Here is a 20,145-nt window from a genome sequence, read left to right on the forward strand (position 1 = left end):
GAAAGCATACCATTACTGTCAAAACAAGATGTCCACTTCACAAAAGAGCATTCTTACAAGTGGAAGGATTAAATTGACAACTCACTGCAGCTAATGTACCACAAGTTAAGAGACCTCAGACTTAGTTTTATTAGTTAGAGTCTTGCACAAGGTAAATGCCCTCTCTATAGCTTATGTGTGGGGCAGTTATTCACTGGTTACAAATTTGATGTTACAGGAGGAACTATGTGAGATTTGATGATCCACATGCTGGCTGACTGAATATGGTCCTGTTTGGATCAGTGCCAGTTATGGTATATGATCTTTAACATTTCACACCTGAGATGTGTCAGTGTCACAGACAAACCAAAATAACAGAAGAGCTTCTTATATCTCACTTATCAGTGTTGGTAAATATTTTTCTTGTGAATGTAGTTAGGTGTCTCACTATACCCACATTAACAGATCTGCAGCAAAGTACCACCTAGATAAGTTGTGTCAATTAATATACTTTGACAATGAACTGAACCAAAGTGTTAATTTTGAAGAAAAGTACCTGCATCTTACTGTAAGGAATGCCCATCACTTCAGGTGCAATTTTTTTCACTAAAGAATGTTTTAGTATCAGAAAATAGTTCATACATAATAGCAAGGTGGTACATGCTATTGATTTTAGAACATTAAGTGCATGTTTTTTGCATGTTATATTCTCCAGAGTTTAGGTAAGATATGACGCATAGATTAGTCATATAAAGTTCAGAATTTTGCCCTATAAGACAATGGAGCCACAACTAACAAATTACATTTTTATACAGATTTTCTGATTGTGTATGTAATGCAAAGTTGTTGTTTTTTTTTTCCACAGGGAGAATTAGGCCCATCTGGCCCTAGAGGAGAAGATGGTCCTGAAGGTCCAAAAGGTCGAAGTGGGCTTCGTGGTGATCCAGGTCCAATTGGTCCAGCTGGAGTTAAGGTAGAATAAAATGTATATATTAATGTGTGTGTACTCACTGAATGCTTCAGAGTGATATACAAGAATGTCTGAGTCACTCAAATTTGGAATTTACTCACTGAACTTGAAATCTGGAGTAAGGCAATTGGACAGCTGTCAAATACATGGTTAATTTGCCAATATAGCAGAGAACTGACAGTAACAAGTTGTGAATGAGATTATTTCCAGTGTTTAAATTATCACAGTGTATGACATCCCACACTGTGAGATACTGAACAAAGTAAAATACATTCCAATACTATGTTTTCTCAGAGTTCAGTCAGAAGTTCCTAGTAGACCATACTTTGCAGAACCAAAATTAAACTAAAGTGATCATAGATTAAATCTGCGGCAGGGCTAGCCACCCAGCAGTGTAATCCTTGGCTCTAGCTGATTGTCACTGATGAAGTAACACCCTGACCTCATGTGTAAAAATGGGAAAAGGGGTTGTGGATGGATGGATCACAGATTAAATGCATTCTTGATTACTGGTTTAAATTAAATATTTGCGGTATCCCTTAGCATGTGTGTGTGTGTGTGTGTATATATATATATATATATATATATATATATATATATATATATGTGTGTATAGTTTGTTTTAATTTCTAATGATATGATACTTCTCTTGCTCTTCGTTGTAATGGAAGCATAATATCACAATATATCAAATTCAATAATCATTGCTTCCAACTCTTACTGTTACGGCATACCATAGAATCGATGCAGCCAGCTTCTCCCATGCTTTCATCTTATCATGCTTAGCTTTTTGTACCATACCTCAAGCTTCTACAATGCAATGGTTTTTACTTGTCAAATTGCTTATGGATAATTGCACTGGAGGAGTCATGATGGAAACAAGCCCTACGAACAATCTGCTTTGTGCATAGTTAAGTATAAGGCAAAAGCAAGTGCCACAATACTAGTTGCAGAAGTATGACATGAATAGGCCATAGCAGTTTTGCAACAGAGAAAAACAAGTGATCAGCATTACATTTACAGGCCCAGTGCAAACTTTTTTAGTGTTGTATTGTAGTAGGATACAAAAGTCTTTTGGTCATTGGTAAGCACTGCAAACATCACCACATTAACAGATGCCATGTGGATTTAGTTTTGAAAAAAATTTAGTTCTGTTATTTGCACCAAGGTAATAGTAAAGACTGTCATTCAGAAAACTATGACTGTTTTCCATTAGCAACAGTTTTGTAATCCTATTTCATACAATTGGCACAGTAATCTTATCCAAATTATTAATGCCCTTGTTAAATAAAACAAAACTCCAAGATGCATAAAATTATACATTGGACATATTTTCATAAGCATCTTTTTTTACTTTTTGTTTTTATTTAGGGTATACTAGGTATTCCTGGCTTACCAGGATATCCAGGCAGACAAGGTCCAAAGGTAAGATGATTCATTAACTTGTACTGCAAATATATGGACAGATACTGAACCCATGGCCACCACCAATTCATGCACATTCTGTTTTAAAATCTACAGGGCTCCAATGGATTCTCAGGATTTGCTGGATCAAATGGAGAAAAAGGAGCAAGAGTAAGCATATTTTTCTTTACTTTTCTTTACATTTTGAGAATTTTTTTGGCAAAATAATATGTTTTAAATATGGTTTCTGATGAGGATATCCTGTAGGGGACCACAGTTAGAAATTAATTGTGGCCATTATAGGATGAAGTGTTAAGGAAAAAGTCAAACATTTCCATACAGTTAGTCATCTTCAGAGAATGCATTGTTACAGGAGTCTTGGACTGCTAGACCTGAGATGGAAACCATCCCTGTGCACATATAGCCTGCTGACATAGAAAAACATTGAGTAACAGATGGTTGTAATGGGATTGGAAACAGAATTATACATTGCAAGTACTTCAAAATTTGGCTAGATGTTGGACCATTCAAACTGCCACTGCTAGGTTTCTGATCCCTTACTCGAACCCCAGTTAGCAGACTGCAGTCACTCATTGATGATTAATAATGAAGAAGCACTCTCACAACATGGAATTAGCACTGCAGTGACTCAGTGATGTTTAATGCAGAAGCACTCTCACAGTGTGGAATTAGCACTGCACTCACATTGTGATGATTAATAATGAAGCACTCTCAAAATGTGTGGAATTAGCACTGCAGTCACTCAGTGATGATTAATAATCCAGAAGCACTCTTACAGTGCAGAATTAGCATTGCAGTCGCTCAGTGATGATTAATAATGCAAAAACACTCACAGTAAGACATTGTTCCGTTCAATTCTCAGTTAGAGCGTCTTCTGTGTGAAGACATGCGTGAATGGGCGTACCTTCATTGAAGGTTGTGCGTTAGAGCCAGCAACTCAGGACGTAAAAATCTACTGCCGATAATTAGTGGACCGAAGTTCCGCTGTGGCGACCCCTAACCGGGAAAAGCCAAAAGACACAACAAATCTCACAGTGTGGAATTAGCAGTGTATCATCTGCCAATGGCCATATCTTTTCAGTGATAAGGCCTGAAGTCAGTAGTGTTGACTGAGTGATGGACGGAAAGAAATATTGAAACAAATGAGCTATTTTGCTAAGAGAGAACATTAGCTTTGTGTGGGTCACACAAAAATGCTATTGATTTTTGAGGTTTGTGATTTCTTTTTCTTTTGCACTAGGTATAAGAAAGCACCCATGAAAAATAATTTAGGAAAACTGTGCTTAATTTTTATGATATCCTCTCTTTCACTTTTGGGAAGTTTCACTCTCATTCTGTTCATAACAATTTCAAATTAGAAATTTCTGTAGTGTTACCAGTGAGTTATGGAACTTGCTTATTAAACGAATGTCTTCGGCAGTTTTGGAAAATAAGTTTTTTGCATGTCGGCTTCTCTTCTATAAGTATGTTCATTGTTAGACAGTGATGTTTGCCAGCATGTTTTAATTTGTATGAAACCACAGAATGTACAACACATACTTCTGTTTGTTTCAAATACAGATTTGAAGTTAAACTACAGGACACATCCTGGATCTGATGGACAAGTTAATTACCTGTATGAAACAATTTTTAAGGGTTAAAGTAAATGTTACTGTTTTTCTTACTTTCCCAATTTATCAGTATACTGTCAGTAAGCTTGATTCTAGCAGCAGATAAGAATAGTTTGGTGATATGGTTTAGTACCCTACACTCACATGTAGGAAAGGGGATGTACGGGGAAGCAAATGGACCTTGTAACAGTGAAGTGAATCCATAACTTTCTTTAAGAATCTGGCAATGCTGCATTTCTCATTTATTTCCACAAGTGTCTTTATAGTATTCTAGTCCAAGCTGTTTAATTCCTTGACTGCTGAAGAAGCTAAACTTGTGCTAGAATTTCTGGTACCAGCATCCATTGTAATTTTGTGCATAAAAAATAATAAAATGGCCAAAATTATGTAAGTTATGTAATATGTAGGTTAAGAGACCTCTCTTCTGGGAAACACCAGCAGTTTCACCTTCCTTGTTCGCTCAGTGCATGCTGTGGTATCTAGGTAAATCATATCTGTAATTTTTCTGGAAACACAGTGGAGGGATAGAGAAAACTGAAATGTTAAATGTAGATGAGGAATAATAAGAGTTGTATGAATTTGGATTTATTCTGACTCATGAAAGGTAATTTTGACAATTTGGAAAAAAATGAAAACCATTTGTCGAAACCACCTTCAACTAGTAACTCAATTTTTTTTTCAAGGGGCCCTGCACCTCTCATGTATGAACACTCCCCACCCCACAGACTTATATATACCACCTGTGAGATCACACAACAGTGGAGAAAGAAGCTCCACTATCATCGAATGTAATTTCCACACTTGCTCTTTTTGCATTCCTCTAAATTATGTTTAATCGGGGTTCTACTTCATGTTATCGAATTATCATTTCATCGAATTTCAAATCATCAAGACCAAGTCGTCGAAAACTCAGATCGTCGAAAACTCATAACATCAAATCTCAAATCACTGAAAACTATAAAGCAGCTAGAAATAACATCCCAGACACTGTTTACTACATTTATACAGGGGGGGCAAGCACCCCCATGTGGGGGACTCCACCTCCCACACCCTCCCCGTAAATTAAATATATGAACTCCAAGGTCGCACTACAGTGGGATAGGAAATTACCTTTTTCCCCCACTGTAGTGCGACCTTGGAATTGGTAAATTTAATTTATGGTGGGTGTGCAGGGGGGCTTGCCCCCCTGCATAAACGTAGTAAAAACTCTGTGAGATGTTATTTTTAGCTGCTTTATAGTTTTCAATGATTTGAGATTCGATGTTATGAGTTTTAGACTATTTGAGTTTTCGACAATTTGGTCTTGATGATTTGAAATTCGATGAAATGATAATTCGATGATATGAAGTGGAACCTTTTAATCACATGACCTGCTCATTTAAATTATGCTGCAATACTCTGCAATGAAGTTTTCATTCTGTCCTCATGTCCATGTCAGTGCTCTCCAAGCACTCTTGTATCCTCTGTCCCTGCAAAGACGTGCTGTTTATTTTAACTGTGCTCTCTAAAACAGCCACTGATTTGTACTGTGGAGTTGTTTTTCCCTTGGTCCTCTCTGCAAAGTATGCATTGAAGCTCAGGGATTATCCAGTTCACAAAATGAAATAAATAATGACACTAGGCTGCTTTCCAGTGTTTCTAACTTGAATCAGTCTAAGAAGATGGAATAAAAATAATGAAGCAAAGCCGAAGCAGTTTTGAGTGGTCAAGCTAATAGGGTGTGAGCTTCTATGGGAAACTGTCAGTTTTATTCAGGAAGAAAAATGGCAAGAATTGTTACAAAGGAAACCTATTTTGAGAAAAATAAGTGAAGGAAATAAAGCCTCAGTGTCACTGGTTGTAATAACGTGTCCATTAATACCCAAACATAAATTATGTCTTAATGCCAACAATCAATCTTTGCATAAAAATCTGTGTACAAAATGTGTTTAGCTTTTATTTCTAAGTAGTCATTTCTGATTTCATTACCTTCTGCTTTATGACTCTTCTCCCCTCAGCAGTATTTTATGAAGACGTTGATATTTACTTCCAGAAAGGTTCATAGGTTCATACTAGGCTATCTGCCCTAGGGCATTTATAAGCCTAGCCAGAGTGTGTGTGGCTTTCACCACCCCTTAGGATGAGAATACTATACCCATTAGTTTGCTGTGCCTCTGTCCAGCAGTGACACAGAGATGATTCCCCAGGTAAACCTAAGATCTCCCATCCACTCGTCAAGATTTCTCTTGAACAGAGTCAGTGAGGGGCTCTGCCTCACATGGACCGGGATTCTGTTCCATAGTGTAGGGAGTCTCTGGGTGATGAATCTGTCCCTCCAGCACGTCCTATTTATATCCGTGTTGAGGTTTAAGTCTCTTGCTCTCGTGGCTCTGGTGGATTTGGATTTTTTGAGGTGGAGCATGTCCATTAATTCCGGGTTGGACATGGCCTTGTATGTCAGGCACAGATCACCTCTGAGCAGACGGTATGCGACTGAATAGAGCTGGAGTTTCTTCAGTCGGGCAGCGTATGACATATGTTTGAGCCCCTTTATCCTTTTGGTGAGGAACTTTTGGGGTCTTTCCAACTGCTGCAGGTGTCGGGTAAGGTACATTCCGAATGGGGCGTTGTACTCAATCATTGGTCTGATAAGTGAAGAGTACAGGGGTACAATGACCTCTCCTGATCTGGATGTGAAGCCCTTCATGATCAGGTGGGCAATGTAGAAGGTCCTAACCACTTTGGCAATGTGAGTGTCAAAAGAGAGGTTACTGTCAACTTGGGTCCCCAGGTCCCTGATAACGTCTTCCGTGTTTAATGGATTACCACCTATGTGGTAATTAGGGGTTACCTTGTTTTTCCCAAAGGGTATGACTATACATTTTTTGGCATTTAGCTTAAGGCCATGGCTCTGGCACCAGTTATCCATTTCTATGAGACCTCTCTGGAGGATGTCTGTGTCTGATGGAGTGTCAATTATGGTGCCCAGTTTGCAGTCATCTGCAAATTTTGTCAGCCACAATCCCCCTATGTTTGCCTGCACTTCAGAAAAATAAATGCCGAACAAGAGGGGCCCAGGACTGAGCCCTGTGGGACACCGCTCATGACCGGCTTAGAGTCTGACATGGCACCAGCAACTCTAACCCTGTGGGTTCTGTCCTTGAGCCAGTTTGCAACCCATCTTGTGACATATGGGTTTACATCTAAGCTGGTGAGCTTTTCTATGATGCCCGAGTGGGGTATTGTGTCGAACGCTTTTGCTAGGTCAAGGTAGGCTGTGTGAACTGCCTTACCCTCATCAATGGCCTTAGTGACTGTTTAGAAAAAGTCGACCAAGTTCAAGAGGCAGGATCTGCCCTTGACAAAGCCAAATTGGGTAGGATCCAGTGTCTGTAGGTCCCCAATGTCTTTATTTACGAGTTCCATTATGATCCTCTCCATAGCTTTGCAGACAAGGCTCGTCAAGCTTATGGGGCAGTAATTTCCAGGGTCCGTAGAAGCACCACCTTTGTGGAGTGGGACCACAGTTGCCATACGCCATTCTTTGGGTACGTATCCTGTAGTAAGGCTAAGATTAAACAGCAGCCTTATGTGTGGGTTTAGTTCCTCATTGAGTTTGTGTAGCACACAGCCGGGGACACCGTCCGGTCCCATTGATGCTGTGTTTTTTGCTTAAGAGAGAGAGCAGCTCTCACCTGGGCATCTGAAATGTTTGGGAGGCTAGACTCTGGTGGGATAGATATTTCTCCTTTTGGGGGGGAGGGAGAAATTTGCACTGAACCTGTCTGCCAGTATGTTGGCAATGTCTGTGGGTTCAGTGATTTTTGTATCATTTTGGACTAATTCTGAGCATATCTGGGAGTTTCCACCCAGGTTTCTAACATAGCTAAAGAAGGCCTTATGATTGTCTTTTGTGTCATTAGTGATTTTTCTCTCAAAGTTGGCCTTGGATGATTTTATGAGTGATCGTAGTTTTTTGCTAGTAGTGATCAGAGATGCCTTCCCTTTTAGGGATTTTGCTCTGTCATGTAGTAGCTTTCTCCTCTTGTTGTAGAGTTTGTTGATGGCTGGGGTCCACCAGACCGGGCGCCTGCCTTTGGTGGAAAGGGTCTTGATTTTATTAGGGATTGCTTGATCCATACATTCCTGGAGGTGCTCGTAGAAGGCATTTGTAAGGGTTTCAGCAGCGTGGGTTGTGGTTTCCACTGGCTGGGGGGCCTTGAAGGATACCACTCCAGTCTTAAGAAGTGTGAAGTTTGCTTTTGAGAAGTTCTTCACTGTGGTCTTTTTTGCTGGGGTTGGGGCGGGATGTGGATCTCCAGTGAGATTAATTTATGGTCTGATCTCACCAATGAGGGATATACTTCCGGTGTGGAGCATTTTGTCCCCATGTTTGTGATGATCAGGTCTAGTGTATTTTCTCCTCTTGTGGGAATGGTGACTAGTTGTTCCATAGCATTTGAGTTTATGAACTCCAGGAACCTTTGGGCTAGGGTGTTGGGGCTTGAGTAATGTTCCCAGTCTATGTTTGGGTAGTTGAAGTCATCCAATATGATGGTGTTTGGAGAGACATTCATACTCTCCAGTGTCTTCAGGAAGGCTGTGTGGGTTTCCTGAGTTTGAGAGGGTGGTCTGTAGCATGCTACAAACTGTAGGGCAGTTTTACCTATGGTTAATTGCACCTGGATGGTTTCCAATGCTTCATGCGTTGCCACTAACCTGGAGGTGTGGGTATCCTTTATGAATATGGATACTCCCCCTCCTTTTGTGGCTCGGTCCGGATTTTGGGGCCAGAACGCATGATATGAGGTATAACCTGATAGTGTTGGGGTGCTCTCAGGAGCCTTGAACCAGGTTTCAGTCACAGCACAGACATCAATGTTCTCCATACTGAGGAGGGCTTCGAGGGCGTGCATCTTGAGGTTTAGACTTCTGGCATTGAGCAGTATTACCCTTAGTTTTTCTCCATTTTTGTTTTCTAGGGCGGTAGGTTTATCATTTGAGCCTTGCCTAAAAAAGGCACTATGGGGGTGGCAAGAGCCTTTGCCAATATCCGGAAGCCCAGGGGTGACAGGTCCAAGATTGCACTTAACTACACTATGTGCAATCTTGGAGTTGATATATTTAATTAGCAGGGGGTGTGGGAGGTGCAGCCCCCCACATGGGGGGTGCAGGGGGGCTTGCCCCCCTGCATATATTTGGTAGAAATTGTTATGATTTATGTTGTTTAAGCTGAGTTTATGCATAATATGTGTTTTCAGTATTTTGAGTATTCAGTATATTGAGCTTTCAGTATTTTGGTTTCAGTGTTTTGAGTTTCAGTATTTTGATATTTCAAAGTTATGAAGTGAATCCATATATATATATATATATATATATATATATATATATACACACACACACGTACATATGTAATGGATTTCATACTTGCATTGATTTCAGTATGCTTTTACTCAGTATAGTACAGTATGCATGGGGATTATATAATATTTCTCAGGGTCATACCTCTCAACTATGATTTAAACATAGCAATATAATTCTTCTGACTCTCTCTGATTTAGCCTTGCTCCTCTTATATTTATTGATTTTCCTGAAAGTCAGACCTGTTCATGGGTACATACCTTATTACATAAATTATCTACATTTATATAAAGCTCCCTTATCACCGAGTATATAAGGTTTGGTATATGAAGACCTACTGTTGTGAAAAATAATTTGCTTCACTTTCTCACCCTCTGCTATAATTTTTAATGTTCAGAGTTTGAGAGGTATGATCACCAGTGTGTAGAAAATGTGATTTTGTCAGTGGAGCTATATTTAAATAAAGCCATAGTTTTCCCAAAGTAAAGCTTAGGTCCTAAGTTCAGTGAGTTAGAGTTATAAAAATGACTTTATGCATTTTTATTGTATTAATTTATTTATTTATGTTTCTCTCAATATATTTTAGCTGGGGGAATTTGTTGAGCTATTTTGGCACATATAACTTCTCACATAATGATTTCATTAAGTATATGTATGTCACCTAAATTAAAGGAGAAGTAAAAATGAGCACCAGATGGCATAGGAAAGGTAGGGCTAGCTGCTAGATGGAAAGTAGCAAATGGCACTTTAAAACAAGTGTTGATAGTCCTTCATTCTGAGAAGCACTGCCCAGGCTGCCATACATTTTGCTAGATATCAGCCAGACCATATATTAAAGCATAATTAAAGATGTTCTGTGGTCCTATCTCGCCTTCTTTCTTACACTTGGGGTCGGAGACAAACCTCGGCTCTGATTCGGCAATTCTTTAGCTCAAAATCTTCTGGTTGGCTCGTGGCTAGGAGGTATCCCATAATGCACCACTAATGTACCCTAGATCTCATTTGCCATTCGTTGAGCTCAGACGTGCTTCTTCTTGTCCGTGGCTAAGTGAAACTTTTTTATACTCGTTTTTCAAGTTATTGCTTCCTAAAGTATCTGTATTCACTGATTTAGTGATAGTTCATAACCTGCATCTGTTTGAGACATTTTTTGGCTTTGTTTGTGCTGTTTTGTACTTTTGCTGATTGGCCATCCTACCATTGGCCTTTTGTTTGTATCCCTGCATTGCTTTTGTGTCTCCTTTGCTGTACAGATTGCTTAATCATTGTTTTCTCTCTTTTCACCAAGGGCTAGGCCCATTTAAGTTAGAGGACCTAGTCCTCTGTCTGTTATTTCCTTCTTCTCTTAGGGCTAGGCCCGTTTAAGTTAGAGGACCTAGCCCTCTGTCTGTCTTTATTGTTTCCACAGGACTAACCATTTAGTTAGAGGTAGTCCGGTTTGCTCTTTACTTGGTTTCTGGTATTGGTGTTTAATTAGAGTAGCAGCACATATGTCTAGGGATAATAAGGACCACAAGCCTTCGGGATTTAAAAAATGTACTAAGTGTGCCCAGAAAATGTCTTTGACAGATGGGCATAATATTTCTGTCTACTGCTTAGGTGCTATTCACCTTCAAGAGTCTTGCTCATTATGCCATACCTTTAGTCCCTGTGTTCTTCAAGAGAGAAAGAATAAATTCATTTTGAAAGGGCTGATAAAGCATTCTTTTGAGGATGAGTTGGCTTCTTCATCCTCCAGTTCTAAGTCACCATCTTCCAAAAAAGACAAAGCCAAATCCACTAAAAGGTGGTCTCCCACTCATTCAGTGTCACCAGAGCTGCCATACAAGATTGCCAAACTGACTACATCCTCTTCGGCTCCACTGGTTTCGGTGCTGACAGAGGTTTCTGATGTGGAAAAAGAAGTTATGTCTTACCATAACGTTCCATCTGTACTGTTGATCCTCGTTCAGTCATTACGCATGGGTATCGGTTCCGACCTCGGAACCGAGCTGGCCATTTTCCAAGCTCGCGTCAGCTTCAAACTCTTGAGCTAAACTCTTGCCCACAACCCCCCTCTCCCTGTTACCTCAGATTGAGTTTGCAAATCAAAAGAAGGTAGAGGCTACCTCTGGTCAAATAACCTAAGAGAACCGGATGGTGAGATCCGCTAGAAGCCACAGGAGGGGGAAGGACTGAGGGTCGTAATGACTGAATGAGGATCAACAATACAGATGGAACGTTATGGTAAGACATAACTTCTTTATCGGATATTGTTAATCCTCGTTCATTTCTTACACATGGGACAGAGTCCCCAGCTACCTCTATTCCTGGGAGGCTCTCATGGAAGGACATTCCTGAGCACCATAGAACCGAAAGATGCTCTTCCCCTGGAGGCCAAATCCAATTTTTAATGATTGATGAAGGTATGAGGCATAGCCCAAGTTGCAGCTGAACAGATGTCATATAAAGAAGCTCTGGCATGGAAGACAGCAGAAGTTGCCACCGACCTTGTTGAATGAGCTTTCATGGTAGTAGGCAATGAGATGTTACACTGTGTATAAAGGTCACACAGTCCTTCATCCATCTAGCTAATGTGACCCTAGCAACAGCAGATCCTATTCTAGGTCCAGAAAAGGCCAAAAATAACTGGTCGGATTTACGAAAGGACCTAGTCCTGTTTAAGTAAAAATGGATTTGCCTGTGGATATCTAGGGTATGTAGGCAATACTCTCCTCTGTTTGAATGATTGGGAAAAAAAACTGGCAATTCAATTGTTGATTAATGGACATTTCAGAGATCCCTTTTGGCAGAAATGATGGATTAGTTTTCAGAGACATTCTATCTCTATGAAAAATTAAGTATGGACTCTTGATACATAAAGCTTGAAGCTCAGAAATACGTCTATCAGAAGTAATGGTGACAAAAAACAAGGTTTTCTATGACAAATGCTTCAGGTCGCAAGAAAAGGCTGGTTCGAAGAGTGGCATTGTCAGAGCTTGTAGAACTAATGATAAATCCCATAGTTGAATAGGTTCTCTAAAAGGTGGCTTCAGATGATTCACACCTTTTATGAAGGTCTTGCACAATTTGTGGGACATAAGAGAGGAATCTTGGACACCCTCATGGAAATTAGAAATTGCAGCCAAATGAACTCTAATGGTAGAGGCCGATAGACCCGATTGGAAAAGGTTGGCCAGATAGTCTAGTATTATTGACACTGATGCTGAGAAAGGATCTACTTGTTTATCTTTCAGCCAACAGGTAATCTTTTCCATTTGCTCAGATAAGTAATTCTAGTGGAAGACTTATGAGATGCAATGAGAATGTCACGTACTGGTAAAGAAAGATCATTCTGCCTGGAATTCAGGGGAATTGGAGTAGCCAAGCTGTGAGCTTCAGGCTGTTCAATTTGGGATGAATCTGGTTCTGCGGATGTGATATCAACTCCGGGGTTGGATGGAGAATCCATGGTCGATCTAGTAGGTGAGACCAAAGGAAGGGGAACCAAATCTGTTGAGGCCAATATAGTGCTATGAGGATCACCTTGCTCTTCAACCGACGGGTTTTCTTCAGAAACTGGGGAATAAGGGGAAAGGATGGGAATGCATAAAGAAGACCTGAGGGCCAATCATGGACTAGAGCGGCCTGGGTGACTGTCCCGGAGGGGGAATCAGGGCGAAGTAGTTGCTGCATTTGTAGTTGGTCGGGGATGCAAAGAGGTCGCAGCAAGGACAGCCCCAGTGGTGGAAGATCTCTGTCGCTATCAAGAGATTCAGGGACCACTCGTGAGGTTGAATAATGCACCTGCTCAGTCTGTCTGCTATCATGTTGGAACTCCCGGGAATGTGCGTTGCTAGAAGAAAACGTTTGTTAGCCATCGCCCATTGCCAAACCCTCATGGCCTCTTGACAAAGGGGGTAAGATTTGGTTCCACCTTGCTTGTTGATGTACCACACCACTGCCATGTTGTCTGACTGAATTGCAATAGTCCCAGATGGCAACAGGGGATGGAATGCTTGCAACACCAGCAGCACTGCCCTCAGCTCTAGAACATTTATATGCAGATGGGCCTCCAGTTTGGACCAAGTGCCTTGGACTGTCTGTCCCTGACATACCCCCCCCACCCCATCAGAGAGGCATCCATGGTCACTGTGGCCTTGGGTTACTGGGGGGAGAAGGAGCAAGACCATTGTGAGAGATTGTGTGTCATCCACCAATTTAAATCCTGTTTGCACCTGTGGGTTACTCAAATCATGGGCTGAAAGAGGCTGTTGAAAGGGATACCATTGGGTGAGCAGTAGCCATTGTAGAAGCCTCATGTGAAACCTGGCCAGGGGGACAATGGTGATGGAGGCTGCCATGGAACCCAACAGCTGTAGAACTGAGTGAGCCGTGGATTTCTCCCTTGAAAGGATTGGAATCAGTTGTTGCTTTATCCTTAAAATTCTGTGCTCTGGAATGGCAGCTCTGCAGTTCTTTGTGTCCAAGATAACCTTTATGAATTCTGTCGACTGAGATGGGGTGAGATTGGATTTTTGCCAGTTTATGGTTATGCCTAACCTTTGTGCAGTGAGGAGAGAGTATGCCAGGGCTTCTTCCAGTAGATGTCTGGTGGGGGCGGAAATGAGCCAGTAGTCTAGGTATGGAAACACCTGGAATCCTTGAAGTCGCAAGTGAGCTGTGACTACTGCCATGCACTTTGTGAACACTCTGGGGGCTGTAGAGAGTCCGAAGGGCAGTACTCTGAACTGGTAGTGACTGGCTCCTGCACGGAAGCACAGAAATCTTCTTGATGGCCTGTCCACTTTTATGTGGTAGTACGCATCTTGAAGATCTATCGAGCACATCCAATCATCTTTTTCCAAAAGCGGGAGGATAGACTGTAATGTGACCATCTGGAATTTTTGTACTCTCACAAACACCGGGATCCAAAATTGGTCTCCAGTCCCCGGTTTTCTTTGGCACCAAAAATAGTCTTGAGTAGAATCCGGATCCTATCTGGTCTGGAGGGACTATTTGGATGATTCTCTTTCTTAGCAGCTTTTCTATCTCTAGTGCTGCTTCTTCCCTTTGACTGGGTGGAACGTTGGAAGGTTTTTTGAAGTGACAGGAGAAATATCGAAGGGGATATGATAACCTCTGGTTATAATCCTTTGTACCCAAGAATCGGTGATGATGGTTAGCCAGGCAGAAGTGCACAAGGAGAAATGACCCCCAATCACCTCCAGAGGAAAGGAGTTGGGCCGCTCTTCAGGAGCTCTGGTGGGGTTGCCCAGTGAAAGAGTCCCTGGAACCTTGGTTACGGGGACCCCCTCTGCCCTGAAAAGAGAGTCTTCCCTGTGAGTTTCCCCCTCTGCCTCTAGGGGAGAACTGGGCCTGTGTGTCACGGAAAGGACCCTGAGATTTCTTGAACCATATCTTCCTACTCTTTGGGTTTCGGGAGAAAGCACATTGAGGGGAAGAATTTCTCCCTTGAAAGGATTGGAATCAGTTGTTGCTTTATCCTTAAAATTCTGTGCTCTGGAATGGCAGCTCTGCGGTTCTTTGTGTCCAAGATAACCCTTATGAATTCTGTCGACTGAGATGGGGTGAGATTGGATTTTTGCCAGTTTATGGTTATGCCTAACCTTTGTGCAGTGAGGAGAGAGTATGCCAGGGCTTCTTCCAGTAGATGTCTGGTGGGGGCGGAAATGAGCCAGTAGTCTAGGTATGGAAACACCTGGAATCCTTGAAGTCGCAAGTGAGCTGTGACTACTGCCATGCACTTTGTGAACACTCTGGGGGCTGTAGAGAGTCGGAAGGGCAGTACTCTGAACGGGTAGTGACTGGCTCCTGCATGGAAGCACAGAAATCTTCTTGATGGCCTGTCCACTTTTATGTGGTAGTACGCATCTTGAAGATCTATCGAGCACATCCAATCATCTTTTTCCAAAAGCGGGAGGATAGACTGCATTGTGACCATCTGGAATTTTTGTACTCTCACAAACACCGGGATCCAAAATTGGTCTCCAGTCCCCGGTTTTCTTTGGCACCAAAAATAGTCTTGAGTAGAATCCGGATCCTATCTGGTCTGGAGGGACTATTTGGATGATTCTCTTTCTTAGCAGCTTTTCTATCTCTAGTGCTGCTTCTTCCCTTTGACTGGGTGGAACGTTGGAAGGTTTTTTGAAGTGACAGGAGAAATATCGAAGGGGATATGATAACCTCTGGTTATAATCCTTTGTACCCAAGAATCGGTGATGATGGTTAGCCAGGCAGAAGTGCACAAGGAGAAACGACCCCCAATCACCTCCAGAGGAAAGGAGTTGGGCCGCTCTTCAGGAGCTCTGGTGGGGTTGCCCAGTGAAAGAGTCCCTGGAACCTTGGTTACGGGGACCCCCTCTGCCCTGAAAAGAGAGTCTTCCCTGTGAGTTTCCCCCTCTGCCTCTAGGGGAGAACTGGGCCTGTGTGTTACGGAAAGGACCCTGAGATTTCTTGAACCATATCTTCCTACTCTTTGGGTTTCGGGAGAAAGCACATTGAGGGGAAGAATAACAGACACCTACGGCAGAAAGGGTCTTACCATCCTGTTCACATCTGGCCAGTGTGCTTATAATTCTGGGTCCAAACAACAAAGAGGTCTCAATGGCAGCATTAAGAAAAAAAGCCTTAAAAGGTTCCGCAAAATTGCACAAGCGAATCCAGGCATGTCGTCTCAAGACCGAAGCTGAACTCGCTGCTCTAGCTACTCCTTCTGATGCGTGAGATATCAGTCGCATAGAGGAGTTAGATATTGACTCAATGGTGGCCAGCTGAGAGGCCACTTTGTCACAGACCTCATCTGACATGGCACCAGCCAAGGTTTCAGACAGCTCAGAAATCAGATCCCTTTGAAGCCTGGTAAAGTGTGCCATATAAGCCTTCCAAGCACACTGCAAGATAAGCCAGACAAGTTCATTGGCAGGTGGAGTAACCCAGGAGGTAGGGGGCCGGGCACGAAAGGCCTGCAGGAACACAGATTCCTCAGAGGTCAGAATAGAGGACTGCCAGTCACCTCTCTGTTTCAGGATTTTGAGGATATCACCAAAGGATACCTCAGAGGGTGACCGAGGGGATCCTTCACCCCCATCAAAATCTGTGTCTTCAGTGAGGGACTCCTCTGTGGGTCCATGTGCTTCCTCTTGCACAAACTTTTCCAGTGGACTTCCTCAGTGGGAGAAGCTGGGGAAGACAGCGGAAAGGGGGTTTCCTGTGAGAATATGTCCTGAGGCCCTTGCACCCGATGTCCATTCTGTGCGACTTGTGAAACCAGTGTACCTGAGGAGGGCAGAGGGATAGACAGTCCAGTATTGCCAGCAGCAGCAAAAGCCTTCTCCATCAGTTGGAAGGCTGGTCCACCTGAAGAGGAGTGAATGTCCAGGATAGGGGTCACTCCTCTCCTAGTAGCTCAGACTGTTAACCCTGAATCCCCGGATGGCTGTGGAACAGCAACTTATGCATGTCACAACTGACATCCTGGGTTGTAGCAAAACTTTCCTGCCATGAAGGCAACTGCGGTTCCTTAGTGACATCCATAAAGGGAACCGGAGAAGGGGAAGACTGTGCTATATCCATGGACTTCAAAGGCAATGAAGGAGGAGACTAAGAAAGGGTCTTTGGAGATGGGTGATCACCTCCCAAGGAAGGATAGTTCCTGGGGGGTGGGATACCTCTGGCCAAGAGCAGATGATCCACAAGATGCAACACATCCTGTTCGGAAAGGTTTCTCGTGGACCTCATGGAGACTGAGGGAGAAACAGGCCTGTCCACAGAAGAGGCAAACTCGGTGCCCATCTCACCAGTCCGCACCGAGAACAATGGTGCAGAGAGAGACTGGACTATGGTTGTCTGCACCAAAGAAGTCATCGGTGCTGAGGTCACGATCTGCGCCAACACAGGGATTGGTGCCAAAGTGGTTGTCAGTACCGAAGCCGGAACCGACAAAACTGGAGTCAACAGTAAAGACGTCGGTTCCAAGTAAGATGTCGGAGCTGACGTGGTCAAGGTCTGCGCCGACTGAGTGGTCGGTGTGGATACAGTGGTAATAGTCTTAACTGAGGAGCCCCTTGGTGCCGATATAGTAAAGGCTGCAGAAGAAGACGGAGCCAAGATCACTAATGGAGCCGAAGTCCTCGGTGCCGAAGGTCTAGGCACCGAAAGCACTGGGGCTAACTGAGTGAGCTCCGGAGCCAAAACCTTAGCCTTTTTAGGTTTTGGTTGGCGGGAGTCCCCAGCTGGGGACGAAGGCAAAGATTTAGCCTTGGTAGGATCATCCAAGATTTTCTTATGGGCTCTAGGAGGGGTTGAGGCCTCTGACCCACAATTAGCATCTGAAAAGGGAGATTTAAGAAGTCCCTTCAGCAACAAATTGTTTTTCCTTTCCAACAAAGTTCTATTTGAAATATTTTCACAGATAGTACAGGGCAGGTGAACAGATAAGTGGGATGCCCACAAACAATAAATGCACAAAGAGTGTGCATCAGATGTAGGTAGTTTGTGTCCACAATCAGAACACTGTTTAAACCCTGGACTACCTTTCTTATCTGCCATGATAGTAAAAGTAGATAGTAGAAAAGGGTACCAGCAATGGTACAAAAGAATACCCGAAGGTATGAAAAAAGGGAAGATTACCAACGATGGTGAGAGGAGAAAAACCTTGCAGTAAAAAGGTAGAGAAAAGAGAAGAAAAACTCAAGAAAATATGGTTGCTAGATGGGATTTCTGACAGAAAAGTAATATAAATGACTATTAGACAACAAATAACTGTACTTAGCTCAAGAGAAGCAGCTTGACACGACCGAATGGCAACATGGCAAATGAAATCTGAGGTAACAGGGAGAGGGGAATTGTGGGTAAGAGTTCAGCTTGAGAGTTTGAAGCTGACGCGAACTTAGAAAATGGCCGGCTCGGTTCCGACGTCGGAGACGATGCCCATGCTTAAGGAATGAATGAGGATTAACATTATCATATCAATCAGTTTCAATTCTAGGAGTTTTGGATCCGATAACTGAGTCTGTGTCTCAGAGCCGGTCAGCTGTACTCTGCCCAATCTCTCCGACACTCAGATTGCCTATTTTTCAGTGGTCCAGGTCCCCCACTTTATCCTCCATGTCCTCTAGGAGCCTTTCTGATGAGGACATTGAGAGTGGTGCGCAGACTCCTCCAGACTTCAGCGCTGACAAATTTACTTTTGGCTCCATCCCAGTCAGCTTCGGAGCCTAATGTGCCTGTACACCCTGTTGATGTTCCTTCTCCATGCCACTCTGGTGCATCGGAGCAAGAGATGTCAGTGCCACTAGTTGTGGAAAGGTCAGTTCCAGCTACCTCAGTTGGTCTTTCGGTTCTGATATCCGCTGCGACCCCTTCGGTGCTGTCTGTGGGGTCTAGGGTCCTAAGCTCTCCACTCAGGCCCAAGGGGGACACTTGGACCTGAACTTCTTCGGTTCCGAGCCTACCTCTTGGTGCTTCAGCTCGGGTGAGTTTGGACCCCACATCTGCCTCAGAGCCTATCTCCTTGGCACCAAGGACCGCCTCTGCACCTTTGGAGTGGGGGGCATTCTCGGAGCTGGGAGGGTCAGCTTTTGAGGTGATGACGAGTGTTCCGTCCAAGTCTTCAGTTCCAACCAGGGGTACAGACAATCTTCACCCTAAAGTGCTGGCTTCAGTCTCAGCACCTTCTCTCATTCAACACAGCAGAGACTCGCAGCCTCAGGAAACCTCCATGAGTGGTCCCCAGTCTTCCAAGGTCTCCCCAGAATATCCTTCTGAGAAGCCTCCTCGGAAGAAAACTTGTAAGAGGAAACATGTTGACTCTCCTGATGAGTCCATTACATCAGACATTGACCTCGAGGAGTAAGAAGGATCCCCCAAGTTATCTTCTGATGATATCTCCTTCACAGATATCCTTGAGATCCTGAAACAGAGAGGTGGATGGCCCACCACCTCCCCTTCTGATGAGGAGTCAGTGTACCTGAAGGCTTTCGGGTCTCAACCCTCCGCCTCTTGGGTGTCTCCACCTTTTGACAAGCTACTGGAGCTAGTGAGTCGAAAGGTGTGGGAATCTCCCGATACTGTGAAACTGGTTCCTAGAAGACCTGATACATTCTTGTCAGCACCTCAGGACAAATGTTTTCTCACTAAAGGCGTTCCAGTAGATGACATGGTGGTGGCAGCAGCCACTAAAAAGGAACTTGCTGAAACTTCCTCCACTGTCCATCCACCGAACAAGGAGTCTCAAATGATGGATAGGTACGGGAAGCGTGTGATCATCCCTATCAGGGCTCCTGAAAGGAGGCCCAACTGTGCATCTCTTGAGCCAGTCGGGGGACATATATCCTTATACTCAGAAGCCTGGCACAATATCACTCAAGACGAGTGGGTAATAAGGATAATTGCCAGAGGATACCATATTCCCTTCTCTTTTTCCCCTCAATGGATTAGAAGAATCCCATATGTTCCACACAATCACAGGGATTCAGCAACTCTAGAAATCCAAAAGTTGCTCGTAAAGAGAGTCATCCAACCTGTCCCCGCAGACCAAGTAGGATTAGGGACTTACTCCAGATTGTTTCTGGTGCCAAAAAGAACAGGGGACTTGAAACCTATCTTGGATGTCAGCAAACTGAATGAATCTGTACAGAAGTCCAAGTTCCGAATGGTCACTTTGCAGTCAATACTCCCGTTGTTAGAGAAAGATGTTTGAATGTGCTCCATAGATCTCCAAGATGCATACTGCCACATCAAAATGGACAGAGCATCAAGAAGTCACTCACGCTTCCGGCTGGGGGCCAGTCATTACCAGTTTTGCTCCCTGCCCTTTGG

The 20,145-nt window shown here is 43.3% G+C and overlaps 1 protein-coding gene across 2 annotated transcripts in view; it reads left to right on the forward strand.

Moving 5' to 3' along the window:
• The window catches only part of COL5A1 (collagen type V alpha 1 chain), a 1,013,097-nt gene that overhangs the window by 773,251 nt on the left and 219,701 nt on the right, over positions 1-20,145 (forward strand). For both annotated transcript variants that reach the window (XM_044058757.1, XM_044058756.1), the window contains exons 30-32: positions 845-952; positions 2,321-2,374; positions 2,471-2,524. In XM_044058757.1, coding sequence (XP_043914692.1) covers positions 845-952; positions 2,321-2,374; positions 2,471-2,524 — 216 coding nt within the window. The remainder of the gene's footprint in view (positions 1-844; positions 953-2,320; positions 2,375-2,470; positions 2,525-20,145) is intronic.

The sequence above is a fragment of the Protopterus annectens genome, chromosome 16.part0 (genome assembly GCF_019279795.1).
Source record: "Protopterus annectens isolate FY-2018-M chromosome 16.part0, PAN1.0, whole genome shotgun sequence".
Taxonomy (NCBI): domain Eukaryota; kingdom Metazoa; phylum Chordata; order Ceratodontiformes; family Protopteridae; genus Protopterus; species Protopterus annectens.